At 50.0% G+C, this 14,412-nt stretch overlaps 1 protein-coding gene across 1 annotated transcript in view; it reads left to right on the top strand.

Annotated features, from left to right (window-relative positions):
• Positions 1 to 685: 685 nt before the first annotated feature.
• Positions 686 to 14,412, top strand: part of LOC144698234 (inorganic pyrophosphatase-like) — a 72,900-nt gene continuing 59,173 nt past the window's right edge. The window contains exon 1 of the mRNA XM_078570222.1: positions 686 to 952. Coding sequence (XP_078426348.1) covers positions 790 to 952 — 163 coding nt within the window. The 5' untranslated portion in view covers positions 686 to 789. The remainder of the gene's footprint in view (positions 953 to 14,412) is intronic.

The following is a 14,412-nucleotide window of genomic DNA, read 5'->3' as shown; positions in this document are numbered from 1 at the left end:
GTTGAAGATACGATCTTTCAGATGAGACATTAAACTGAGACCCCATCTGCGTGTTTGGGTGGATGTAAAAGATTCCATGACAAGGAGAGTTATCCCTGGTGTCTTGGCAAATATTTATCCCTTTAATCACAAAAACAGATTATCTAGTTATTACCATGATGCAGTTTGCAGGTGTTTGCTGTGTGTAAATTGGCTGTTGTGCCCACACTTCAAAAGTACTTCATTGGCTGTAAAGCGTTTGGAAATATACGGTGGTTGTGCAAAGCATTTTATAAGTGCAAGTCTTTTCTTTCAGTATAAGCTAAAGTTGTGAACAAAAACAAAAATACCTGGAAAAACTCAAGCAGGTCTGACAGCATCTGCGGAGAGGGACACAGTTGACGTTTCGAGTCCGTATGACTCTTCTAGAATTTTTGTTCTAGATTTCCAGCATCCGCAGTATTTTGCTTTTAAGCCAAAGGTGTCCTCGCCAGGCCATTGGCTGGGCAGCTGATACACAATGTAGACGAAAGGGTGTAATTAGCTGCTACTTTCAGCAGAGGGCAGTACAACTCCCAGCAATGGACCCCGATTATGAGGGTGTGGTTGCCGCAGCCCGACAACAGGGAGGCGTTCCAAAAGCGCGAGGTGCGCATGGCGTGCTGGGAGACGACCCGTTGAAATGCTTTTTCCCATCAATAGGGGGCGCCGCGAGTAGTTGGAACTTCGGTTGGGGCTGCCGAGGGGAGAGAGTGTCGATGCAACGGTTCCCCCGGTCCCCTGTACGCAGATATTCTTTCCGATGCCGCCATGTACCTCATTGGGCGCCTGGCTCAGAGTGCAGCGTTGCTGTTTCGTTGGAGAAGGAGATCGACAGTAGAGGACCTGCTCACCCATGCAAGGACATTGAGCCGCAGCTACGGGAAGGAGGAGCGGGGACAGCCCTGGACACCGAGCCATCAACTTTACCTGAGTGAGTGACTTCCACAGCGACTGTGACCGTGAGGTTAAAGGTCGCCCAGCGGCTCTTGGTCTGACCGGAAGTGAAAGGCGCAGCCGATTTACTGTTGATCACTGACGTCACCGCAAGCGCGACCCTCCACCCGCCAGGTTTAAATTGTTCCAGAATGTACTGGCCAAACTCGAGGTTGGGCGGCAGAACCCGATTCCGTACGGGCCCCGCCCCCAGTCCCCCCCCACGGGCCCCGCCCCCAGTTCCCCCCCCCCACGGGCCCCGCCCCCAGTCCCCCCCCACGGGCCCCGCCCCCAGTCCCCCCCACGGGCCCCGCCCCCAGTCGTCGTCCCCCCACGGGCCCCGCCCCCAGTCCCCTCCCCACGGGCCCCGCCCCCAGTCCCCTCCCCACGGGCCCCGCCCCCAGTCCCCCCCCACGGGCCCCACCCCCAGTCCCCCCCCCCCACGGGCCCCGCCCCCAGCCCCCCCCACGGGCCCCGCCCCCAGCCCCCCCCACGGGCCCCGCCCCCAGTTCCCCCCGCCCCCAGTCCCCCCCCCCCACGGGCCCCGCCCCCAGTCCCCCCCCCACGGGCCCCGCCCCCAGTCCCCCCCCCCACGGGCCCCGCCCCCAGTCCCCCCCCCCACGGGCCCCGCCCCCAGTCCCCCCCCACGGGCCCCGCCCCCAGTCCCCCCCCCACGGGCCCCGCCCCCTTTCCCCCCCACGGGCCCCGCCCCCTTTCCCCCCCACGGGCCCCGCCCCCAGTCCCCCCCACGGGCCCCGCCCCCAGTCCCCCCCCACGGGCCCCGCCCCCAGTCCCCCCCCACGGGCCCCGCCCCCAGTCCCCCCCACGGGCCCCTGTCTCACAGGCTGCTCCCCCCCATCCCCCATAGGCTCTTCCCCATAGAATCAGAAAAGTAAAAGCCCATGGGATACAGGGGAATGTGATGATTTGGATCCAAAATTGGCTCAGTGACAGGAAACAGGGTAATGATCAACGGATGTTTTTGCAAATGAAAAGTGGCTTCCAGTGGCGTTCCACAGGACTCAGTGTTGGGGCCCTTGCTGTTTGTTGTATATGTTAATGATTTAGACTTAAATATGGGAGATATGATTGGGAAATTTGCAGACGACACAAAAATCGCCCGTGCAGTTGATAGTGAAGAAGATAGTTATGGGCTCCAGAATGATATCAATGGTTTGGCTGAGTGGATGGAAAAGTGGCAAATGGAATTCAATCCAGAAAAGTGTGAGACAAAAACAAAAATACCTGGAAAAACTCAGCAGGTCTGGCTGAGTTTTTCCAGGTATTTTTGTTTTTGTTTTGGATTTCCAGCATCCGTAGTTTTTTGCTTTTATTTTAAAAAAGTGTGAGGTTGTGTATTTTGCGAGGGCAAAGCAAGGGAATACACAGTAAATGGGAGCTATTGAGAAGGGTAGGGTAAGTGAGAGACCCTGGAGTGTATGTCCACGGGTCTCTGAAGATGGCAGGACAGGTGGATAAGGTGGTAAAGAAAGCATATGGAATGCTTTCCTTTATTACATGAGGTATGGAGTACAAAAGCATGGGTGTAATGCTGGAACTGTATGAAATGCTGGTGAGGCAACAGCTGGAGTTTTGTGTAGAGTTCTTGGCCACCACGTTACAGGAAGGATATAATTGCTCTGGAGAGAGTGTGGAAGAGATTTGCAAGAATGTTGCCAGAGCTGGAAAATTGCAGCTATGTGGAAAGATTTTGTAGGCTAGGGTTGTTTTCTTTAGAACAGAGGAGGCTGAGGGGTGACTTGATTGAGGTGTACAATCAAGGGGGCCTAGATAGAGTAGACAGGGATGTCCTGTTTCCCTAAGCGGAGAGGTCAATTACCAGGAGACACAGATTTAAGGTGATTGGTAGAAGGAATAGAGGGGACATGAGGAAAAACTTCTTCACCCAGAGGGTGGTAGGTGTCTGGAATTTGCTGCCCAGTTTAGCGGTGGAGGCAAAAACGCTCAACTCGTTTAAAAAGCACTTGGATCTGCACCTGAAGTGCTGTAACCTGTAAGGCTACAGACTGAGTGTTGGAAGGTGGGATTAAAATGGGCAGCTAGTTTTTCAGCCAGCGCAGACACGATGGGCTGAATGGCCTCTTTCGGTGCAGTAACTTTTCTATGGTTCTAGATCCATACCTCCCCCCGACACAGGCCCCTACCCACCACACATTGGCCCCTCCTCTCCCCTGCCCCACACAGGCCTCTATCCTCCCTGCAGGCTCCTCCCCACCCCTGACAAAGGCCACTCTGCCCAGACAGACCCCTCCCCACTGTCACACAGGCCCCTCCTCCATGCTGGCCCCTTGCCCATCACCATACAGTGCCTCCCTCATCGCCCCATGGCCCCTTCACATCATCATTCGGACCCTGCCCCACTGCCACTCACCCCCATGCCACTCAGCTCCTCCCACTGTCAAGGCCCCTCCCCCCATTGCCACACAGTCCCTCCCCCCACATAGCTCCTCCACCACGGCCAGAGCCCACCCTCACACAGCCACAAGACCCCTGCACCCAACCCCACTGCTGCATACCACCGAATGCCACACAACCCCTCCCCCACCCCACACAGCTCCCCCCTCTCAGCACGAGGCAGCTCTTCCTCACCCTGGCCCCCCCACCCCCACAGCCTGGCAGCCTATCCCCTACTGCTATAATGCCTCCTCTACCCCCAGGCAGCTTTTTCTCTTCCTCCCCCACCTGCAGACCCCCCCCCCACCACCACCACTGCCTGGCAGCCCATTCACCAACCCCCACCCCCACCCCGCTACTGCCAGGCAGCTCCTCCACCTGCTATGCAAGCCCCTCTCAGTGCCAGACAGCTCCTTGCCCCCTACCTGTGCTTGGCAACCTTTCCATCCCCTCTCTGTCTTAGTGTCTGGCAACCCCATGTGCTGGGGCTCCACACAACACATAGTATGAACACTGAGTGCCAGAGGCCTTTCTGTCCCGAGCACACCTCTGATTAGCAGGTTCCCACTCAACAGTGTCCCAGTACCAGGGCTTTTAATACCTGTAACTCACTTATCCCTAAGTACCAATGCTCCAAGAACCAGATTCCTGAGCACCAGTCCAAAAACAAAATGCTGTCGATGCTGGAAATCTGAAATAAAAACAAACCTGCTGAAAATACAGCATCTGTGGAGAGAGACAAAGTTAGCGTTTCAGCTTGATGACTTGTCATCAGAACCATCCTGTACCGCAACAACCACTTCCCCAGCTCCCAGGCAGCCCCTTCTGATGAAAGGTAATGTCGACCTGAAACATTAACTCTCTTTCTCTCCATAGATGTTGCCTAACCTGCTGAATATTCCAGCACTTTTTCTTATCCCTGAGCACCAGTGTCTTCTTCAGCTCCCAGTACCAGTTGCCCATCTGCCAGCCCATTATTGCAAGTTGGCAGTATAGCTAATGGTAATTTTTAGACACTCTGTTTAACTCTGTAAATCAATAGTTGAATCAAACAGTGCTGCAGTACTCCATGGCACTGTTGATAATTGATTGGTGACCAGTTTGATCCACTAATGGAATCTGGAAATTTATCACTAGGAACTCGGATTCTTCCGCATGGTTCCAACAACCCTGAAAACTAACCTGAAGCGTGGTTCCAGCTTAACAGCTGAAACTGATAAACTGTAGGATTAACTCTGGACACACTTGAGAGTTGCTACTTCTTGATTGTACAAAATTACCTAATCAGTTTGGATTTTAGCAAGTGTAGTTTTGTGTACAGGTAGAGACTGTGCTCTCCATAATTGGGTAAAGGGAAATACCACAGTAGATTCCTCTATTGAATTGGAGATGCAAATATGATTGGTTTCTACGTATTTCAGGCACCCTGCAAGTAAAATTGACACAGATTAATTGATCATTCATCTTATTGCTATTTAAAGTAAGAACCTGCATTTATATAGTGTCTATTTCAACCTCAGGATGTTCTAAAGCTCTTTATAACATATTAAGTTCTATAGTCACTCTTGTAATGTAGGAAACCTAGCAGTCAATTTGCATACAGCAAGTTCTAAAACGGGTGTGAGATAAATGACTGCATAATCTATTTTTGTGTTATCGATTGAAGGATAAATATGGGCCTGGACACAGGGGAGAACTGCCCTGTTGCCCTTTGAATAGCGTCATTGGATCTTTTCTGTCCACCTGAGCTACCATACATAACATCTCATCCAAAAGCCTACAACTTCAACAGTGCAGCACCCCAACAACACTGCATTTGGTCTCAGCCTAAACTTTATACTTGGGTCTCTGGAGTGGGACTTGAACCCACAACCTTCTGGACTCAGAAACAAGAGTGCTACCACTGAGCCATAGCTGACACCTGCTTGACCAGCATTGTCTTTGCCTGCATGGCAATCATTGCATTTCAAAAATAATTTATTGTGTGCATAACTCTTGGCAAACTTTAAGACGCTAATGAAATGCATGTTTTATTTTCTCAACAAGTGTGTTGGGGTGTTCTAACTCTTTTGCAATTGCTGTCGATGATCGTACCTTGTAATTGCCTAACATCTGCAGCTGTCTAAGAATTATGAATGGATAGCCGATCTATGACCGTGATGTTTTGTGATCCAGTGTGCTGTATTGTCACCTCCTGGATTCTTTTCCCTAGTCATATTGCTCATTGAGGTTGTAAATGGGAGGCTCTTACAAACAATTGAAGAGGTAATTGCAGGACTGCAAGGTATGGAGAAATGAACAGAAAACCTGCCCTTGGACAGATCACACTACAAATTGTGTTGCCGCTGGTCAATTCAATAGTTAAAATCTCAGGCAGCCCATTGTTCTGGCTTTAAAAACTTGCACCCTGTAGAGCCTTTGCAGCTAATCTACCTGGTCTGAGCTGATGACATTTCTGTTGAGAAATATTTTGTGTTGCCCTAGGTTTTAAACCCTTAAATGCTGCCTCTAGCAAAATATATGTTCAAAATTCAATTACAAAGCTACAAGCAGTGCCAGCTAGACTAAACAGGCTTTTTCCATGGTACTCTTTAATGATCCTGGAAGCTGTTTGACTATTTATGCTATTGGTAATTTATCTTGATTTTAAGGGCGTAAGAAATAAGAGCTGGAGTAGGCCATTTGACCCTTCGAGCCTCCACCATTCGATGAGATCATGGCCGATCTACCTCAACTCTACCTTCCCACATTATCACCATATCCCTTAATTCTCTTGAAAACATTCAATGGGTGGAATTTTCCACTCTGGAAACTAAATGCAATGGCAGGTGGGAAAATTGGTATGAGTCCAGCTGGCTGGCAGGTTGCCATACCAGATTGCCCGCTTTTCAGCTCATTATGTATGCACAAATTAGCAGCTCATCGAATCTCACAGTGGGGCAGGCTGGGATTCATCCTCCTCACTGTTACCTCATCGGGTTGAAATTCCAACCGCCATGTTTAAACGAACCCACACACTCATTCATTCTCTGCAGCCCAGGACTTGTGTGGTGAGTAATGGCCCACAGAAGAGACAAGTGCTCTGCACCGAAATCTAGCGAGAAGTGCCTGGAGAATATCCTTCAGGCAATCGATGACCAGCAGGAGGCCCTCTTACCCCAGTGATGGGAGCCGGAGGTCTACCAACCTCACCACCCAGACCTGGCAGGAGGTCGCCAGGGAGGTCAGTGCCTGAAGTACTCAGATTAGGATCCCCCACCAGTGGCAGAAAAGGATGATTGATCTCATCCACTCCTCCAAGGTAAGTCAGCCTTCTCCTCACTCTCAACTCACACACTCATAAGGCCAATGGCATTCACAGGGTTGCAGAGCACAGGGATCTTGCACACTATACTAAAAGGGACATCACAGCTGAATCTCTCTCACACAGTTTAACATCTTTATCTCTTGTCACATCCTGCACAAGTCATGTCCTCACCCTTACATAGGTCCATTCAGCACACACACAAGGCATGCATGCTTTATCATCTGCTCTTGCATCCGTCCTGCTCACAGTCTGTCCATTTGTCTTTATGCAGGACAAGAGCATAACAAGAGGGAGAGGGGGGAATGCCAGAGCTCAGGCCACTCACCCATTTTGAGGAGCAGGCAGCAGAGCTGGCTGGCGAGGACAGGGACCGTTCCTGCGCTGAAGGCAAGATCGACATTTCGCAACAAGCCAGTGAGGCTCCATCCAGTAGGTATCACCCACCCGCCAACGCTGAATGCTTTTTAGTATAGGTGACTCTCCAGCCAATCACTAATTATCTCTTCTCTCTATTACAGCCACCAGCAAGAAAAGGCCACGCAAAGCCACCAATCAGCCCCAGCCCCCACAGCACCTCGGATGAGGAGGCTGAGGAAGCATCTGATGAAGACCCATCATTGCATTCACCTTCACCCTGCACCAGTGCAGAGACACACACCACGGAGGGACCCAGTTGTAGTGCAAGATCAGGGTCACCACATGGTGAACACAGCACGGAAACATGTCCACAGCAGGCGGAGGCAGTGAAGCCAAGATCTCCGACACTTGCACGACCAATGGATACCAGGCTCCTGCTGAGTCCAAGTCCAATGACAAGTCTCTGGAATCGTGCCTCAGAGGAATATTGGAGCTCCAAAGACAGGCAGGGGAGCATCAGACAGGGTTGTCAGAGACCGTCACCAGATTAGGACGGAGGATGGAGGAGTCTGTCTATATTCTGTCTGATGTGATGGGACCAACACTCTTAGCTTATCGAGGGCACCATTGGAAGGGTGGCATCTGCCGTGGAGACCCTGGTTCAGCACTTTATGCTGGATGTATGCTTGGAACTGAACACCATCGTCCTAGCCTTGAGTGGGCTCCATCAGTGGCTAGGCAAGCGGGGGACAGGACACCTCGATCCCCTTCCAGGAGCCCCTTCTCTTCAAGGAGTCAGGGAGGATTCTCCAAGGGTGTCCAGCTGCTCCAAATCCCCTCTGCCTATGACCCCAGCAACTCCAGCTGTTCAGGCTGAGGAGGGTGCACCTGCCACACAACAGGAGACCCAAAGCAGGCTAAGGCCCTCCAGCACTCAGGCCTCCTGAGGGCACCCACCAAGGTCATAGACAACAGGGCATAGCAGTCAGCAGGCTGCCTCCAACTCTGCTGCAGATGTTGGGGATGTACATGTGTAAATATATTTTGCTTTTCTGACTCTTGAATGACTCTTCTATCTGATGCAATGCTCCGAGGTCATCCAAGTATAACAGATGCCCCTCCTCCTCACTTATCTCCCATCACGTCCCTCAGGTCTATGGTGTTTCACTCAATCTCAGTACAATAAGTCATCTTTATGTCCACAGAAACTACATGAACAAAGCCTATCAGCATGGTGATTGGGCAATTCCTATGTAAGACTTGCGCAGAGGATCATATAACATGGCCTCACGAGTATGGATTCTGCAGTTTTGTTCCTCCTCCTGATGCTGCTGCACTGAAGTCCGTTATCTGTGGAAGTTATAGGTTTTGTTGGAGTCATTCCAACCTGGTGCATTTTTCAATGGCCTCCATGTAATGTCTGTCAGGTTTGGGTGTGGATTATAGTTTAAGTAATCGTCAGGGACCTTAGCCATTCATGGCGGCCTGCAGCAAGATATCATGATTGTGTTTACAGCTAAACATTACCCCTATAATAGTTCACACTCTCCACCTGCATGATGCAGAGTAATGGAGCTAGCGAGCACTTGGTGACTCCTGAAATGTCTGCTAGATGGCCACAACTATGCAATGTTATGTGTGTGTGTCTAGTCTCATAATGTCGGCCTATTACATGTGAGGATACTGGTTTGCACCTGAAGATCTGGCAAGCGTGGCCTGACAAAGTCCCTGTGCTAGCTCTCAGAAGGGCAGTCGACATGCTTATCTGTTTGTGACAGTGTCATCAGTGTCCTAAGCTTCCTCGTCTATATCTTAATCTGCTAGAATGAAAATGTGGAGGCCTGTAATAGAATGAGAGCAAAGCTCCAGTACATCTGCTGTGTGGTCTTTATTACGAACAAAGTCACTAAGTAAAACAAATGCGGTGTCGAGACTGACTGGGCCACCTCACTCTCAGATGCCATGGCAATGCTGGACACGAATTTGGAAAGCTTCCGATGAAGGCAGGGTCATGAGTACTTGTCAATGATCAGATGATGGTGCTGCTGAAGCTCTCTCTGTGTACACAAAGATAACCTGACTTGCAGGCTTGCATTCATGATTGAGAGTGACAGATCATAGTGTCATAAAGAATGATCTTATGCTGGAGACTCAGTATGAGGATGAGGCCAGGACATTATTTATGCATGAGGGATGGCCTGTAGAGAGATGCCACAGTGTGGATTCAGATCAGTCCTTAGATGGTCAAACAAGAACCAGTGATTGATGATTGTCCTCCTTGAGGCACCTTGCAACATTCCAGGCATGCAGCCATGAGTGCACTGATGTTTGTGGTGCTGTTCCTGCCTCTTGAAGGCTGCCTTAGGCAGTGAAATGCTGGCACCATGATTGAAAGGTCTGCACCATGTCTATTTGCTTCACAGTGAATGCTGGTGGAGTTCTTATCCCATTACAGAACGGCCACATGCTCCATAGGCTGCCTAGTTTTCCAAGGATGAGATTGTTGTCCTTCATTGGGATGTTGAGGCTGGCAAAGAAATTGTTAATGCCTATCCTGCATCGAGGGGACAGGTGAAATGGATTCATATGAGCTGGTTGTCTTCATTGCCCTGGAACCTTGTTGCTATAAGGGTCTCACAAGCACTTCTGCCACATCTGGCCCATGCTATGGCCTCTTCCTGTGGAGTGTTAAAATCCTCGCCTCTTTGAGGTCACCCCCTTCGATGTCCTCCTCATTGGGGGAGATGTGCGGCCCCTCTATCTCTCCATGTGGCAACTCATCCCCCTTTGGAGTGCCAGGTTGTGTAGAGTGCAGCAAACCACGATGATGTGGGAGACCCTTTGGGGAGAGTAATGGAGAACGCCACCTGACCAGTCCTACATCTGAAACACACCTTCAACATGCCAATGGTCTGGTCAACCAAGGAGCATATTGAATGAGCCGTATTGTACCTCTCCTCTGAAGCACTTTGTGGCTGCCGAATAGAAGTCATTAGGAGATAGCCTTTATCACCGATGAGCCAACCCTGAATGTGCTGAGGGCCCCCCCAAAGATCTGTGGCACCTGCGACTGACTCAAGATGTAAGAATTATGCGAGCTCCAAGGGTACCTCACACAGACCTGCATAATCTGCTTTTGGAGATCACAGATCAGCTGCATATTGAGAGAGTGGAAGCCTTTTCTATTGATAAATCACAGTGGCTGCTGCCAGGGAGCTCATAAAGCCACATGAGTGCAGTCAACGGCTCCCTGCACCTGTGGGAAGCTGGAGATCGCTGCAAATCCCATTGCTCTGGCAGCTTGGCTGCCTTCATCCAGGGAGAAATGGATGTAATAGTGTGCCTTACTGAATAGGGCGTCAGTGACCTCTTGGATGCACTTAAGAGCAGAGAATTGTGATATTCCACAGAGGTCCCCAGTGGGGCCCTGGAATGAGCCACTCGCAAAGAAGTTGGGTGCGGTGGCCACCTTTAGAGCCACTGGCAATGGATGACCTCCCAGTTCCTGCGGCACCAGATCCTCCCGAAGGATGTGGCAGATGTGAGCCACCACATTTCTTGACAAGCGAAGGCGTCTCGGCACTGTCTCTCGCTCATCTACAAATATGAGAGGTGTATTCTGTACTCCCTATGTCTCGTCAAACATGTCCATGGAACTGATCTCCCCTCAGCTTCTGAGTCTTCATCGGGCTGCGCTGGCCCATGTTCCTCAGGGCGAGGCTCTTCCCTTTGCCATGCCTGATGGCAATGGGCCCTTCTCCTCCTCCTCCTCCAATTGCATGAAAACAATGAAGAAGGTAGCATTACCTGCTGCCTGCATTCTGCACTCCTTTTTTTGTGTTGGTGGAAAAATAGTTGAGAGACATAATTGAGCCTTACCTTGCAATGTTCGCTTTCCATCGCCAAGCTAGAGTGTCATTGTGAAGCCCTTGGGCTGCCCTCATTCCAGACATTTCATCCCCAGTTTCTCCCTTGCAGCTGTAGCACAGCCTTAAGGGTCACTGGTAGCTGAGTTCTAACCTCCCCCTCACCCCTGCACCAACCTTCCATCACCCCCAAGGCATGACAGCGAATTAACAAAGGTGGTTGGATCAGGATGTGTACAGCCAGGTGCTATGAACCTCAGTCAGGGCACTGTCAGGCTGCCTCCTTTAGAGTTGATTAGAGGCCAGCCTTGCACTAATGTAATGACTGTAATTATTGAGCCATGTAAAGCCTGAACCTCAGCTGCAATGTGTAGGATTATTTGGAGCATTTTGCATGTGTACTTTAGCAGTGGCCTCTTCATAGTTGGATCTTTCTGACCTTTTCACGTTTCACTGAGACGGACAAATGGTCAGCCATACCCAAACTAGATTTGGCCCCAAGCCTCTCACAAGAATGTGCACCATGCTTTAAGGTGCCAAAATCCTTCAATTGGCATTTGAGTCTTCCTAACATGTCTCAGCTGAGCCTTGCTCTCCATGACCTGAAGTAGTAATTATCAGGGTGCCCCTTCAATTGGTCCAGAAATACAGTAGTGGACTCTTCCCACAATTCCTCAGGCCCCTCCCCTAATGTCTCCCCCCCCCCACCCCCCGTCCCCAGCCAACCAAGGTTACTTTATAACTGCGTCATTACATCAGCTGTCGAAATGGTTCTGCTCTGCTTCTACTACAAGACCAGCATCCAACACCAGCCCCCCCCACCCCGGTCACCATTCAAGTTCCTCCCATTGTCCTAGAAGAGCATCATGTGCAAGTTTCCCTGTCTCTGATCACTCCCCTGCCTCCCCTTTAACCCTGAAGCCCTTATTATTCTAGTAGATATCTCTGTCCTCCCCTCGAACCGTTTTCTGTGGATGTCCCCATGCCCCATGTCAACCTCACCCCTCCACATCTTGAGGCCCTATGCACAGTCACCTACCAAGACCCTCCCCCCCCCCCCTCCCCCAAATAAGACCATCAAATGCGCCCCTCTCACTAACCAGTTCCCCATTTACAGGCTGCAGGTGCTTCCCCTGACTCTGACTGTGCCATCTGCCACCCAATACCAAGCCACCAACCTCCAGGACTCGTACACCACTTGATAGGCCCAGCATGACCAATGCTTCTTTAGATCAATAGTCTTTTCCTCCCAAAACAGCGTTCTTACAATTCTGGCCGCTTCTTGCCAAGACTCCTTCGACAGCACCTTTCAAACCTGTGACCTCTACCGCCTGGACAAAGGGAACACCACTACCTGCAAGTCCCCCTCCAAGCCACTCACCATCCTGACTTGGAAATATATCACTGTTCCTTCATTGTCGCTGGGTCAGAATCCTGGAACCTCCCTTACTAATAGCACTGCGGTTGTGCCTACAGCACATGGCTTGCAGTGGTGCAAGGCAGCTCAAGGGCAATTAGGGATTCACAATAAATGCTGGCCTTGCCAGTGATGCCCACATCCCGTGAACGTATCAAACATTTGCTAATGTTATTGAAGATGAAGTTAGGCGCAGCAATGTGTTTACTAACGCTACTTGACTGTAACAGCTTGTAATTATATAGTGCCTTTAACATAGAACAATGACCCAAACCACTTTATAGAGGCATAATCTAAAGAAAAGAGAGACCAAGCCAAAGGAGCAGATTTTAGAAGGGATTACCAAAGTCTTGTAAAAAAAATAGATGGTTTTTAAATTGGGTATTTTTGGAGGAAAGGGAGTTGGAGAGACAGAGGGGTTTAAGAAGGGAATTCCAGAGCCTTGGTTTGACAACTGAAAGCAACACCCCTCATGTTGGGGTAAAAGGAGGATTGGGGGCTGAAAAGATCAGAATTGAACAATTGGAGAGCTTGGTGGGGTGGGGTGGTGTGGAGGGGGTTGTAGGACTAGAGGTAATTGATTTAGGGAGTTGGGGTGGGTTGGTATTGATTGTGAGGCCATGAAGTGCTTGAAACACCAGGGTAAGAATTTTCATTCAGTTGGAGAACCAGGCACAAAAAGAGCTGCTTTTCCTCACTTAAATTCCATCAAAGTTTTAAAATATATTTAATTGCTGTGTAGAGAACCTTCGTTCTGAATAGTCATATTGAACTCAGCATTAATTCTGCTTCTCTCTCCACAGATACTGCCAAACTGTTGAGTTTTTACGGCACTTTCTGTTTATTAAAGCTTTTTTTAACACATCCTATTTTCACTTATAGGGTTCATTGTTCTATACAGTGTGTTAGGGTTCATTGTTCTATACAGTGTGTTGGTGGATCAATGGGTGTGGAAGTGTCATAGCTTGGCCTGGGGGGTATGAGGAGCCACAGGGGTGAATGGAGGGGCATAGATTGGCATGGAGGGTACGAGGGGCTGGGGTGTGGATGGAAGGACATAGCTTGGCATGGAGGGTACAAGGGGCTGGGGAGTGGGTGGAGGGGTGTAGCTTGGCATGGAGGGTATGAGGGGCCATGGGGGTGGGTGGAAGGCATGAGGTGGCATGGATTGAGTATGGGGAGTGTATGGGGGGTGAGGGAGTCGGAGGGATGAGGTCCTAACTGTTTTGGTTATAACTGGGACAATGTCCCAAAGCATTGAGGTCTGCCTTTCAAACAGGCCATCTCGGCACCCGGCATCCCCTATGGCTGCCTCTGAACTCTTTCCGTGGCGGCAGGCCTAACTTCTGTTAGCACCCGCACCCCGCGAATGAATGAAAATCCCGTCTTTGTGGGCACTTTGCCCTGAGGCAGAGTGCCGAGCTGGGAAATTCCCTGACTCCTGCTACCCACCTCAAAACTGAACATCCAGCCCAAAACCTGTTTTCTAGCGCATACCTAAGACAGTTCCTAAGCCTGATTGCATTGATTTAAATTCCATCACCCTAATAATTATGAAAAGAAAGAACAAGATTTCAGTTTATAAAGTGCCTTTCATATGCTTTACAGCCAATGAAGTACCTTTTGAGGTTTATTAACTGCTGTACTGTAAGAATTGCGACAGCCAATTTGGGTCCACAAACAGCAATGAGATGATGACAGATAATCTGTTTTAATGGTGTTGGCTGAGGGATAAATATTTGTCAGGGCACCTGGGAGAGCTCCTATGCTGTTCTTTGAATAGTACCATAGGATCTTTTAAGCCCTCCTGAGAGGGCAAATGGGGCCATCTTTTAATGTCTCATCCAAAAGATGGCATTTTTGACAGTGCAATTCTCCATTACTACTACACTGGGAAAAGAGTTAGACCATAAGACATAGGAGCAGAAAATAAGCCATTCGGCTCAACGAGTCTGCTCTGCTATTCAATCATGGCTGATAAGTTTCTCAACCCCATTCTCCCGCCTTCTCCCCGTAACCTTTGATCCCCATACCAATCAAGAACCTATCTATCTCAGTCTTAAATACACTCAATGACCTGGCCTCCAAAGCCTTCT

This window comes from Cetorhinus maximus, chromosome 2 (genome assembly GCF_964194155.1).
Source record: "Cetorhinus maximus chromosome 2, sCetMax3.hap1.1, whole genome shotgun sequence".
NCBI lineage: Eukaryota > Metazoa > Chordata > Chondrichthyes > Lamniformes > Cetorhinidae > Cetorhinus > Cetorhinus maximus.
This window is presented reverse-complemented; position numbering and strand designations above follow the sequence as displayed.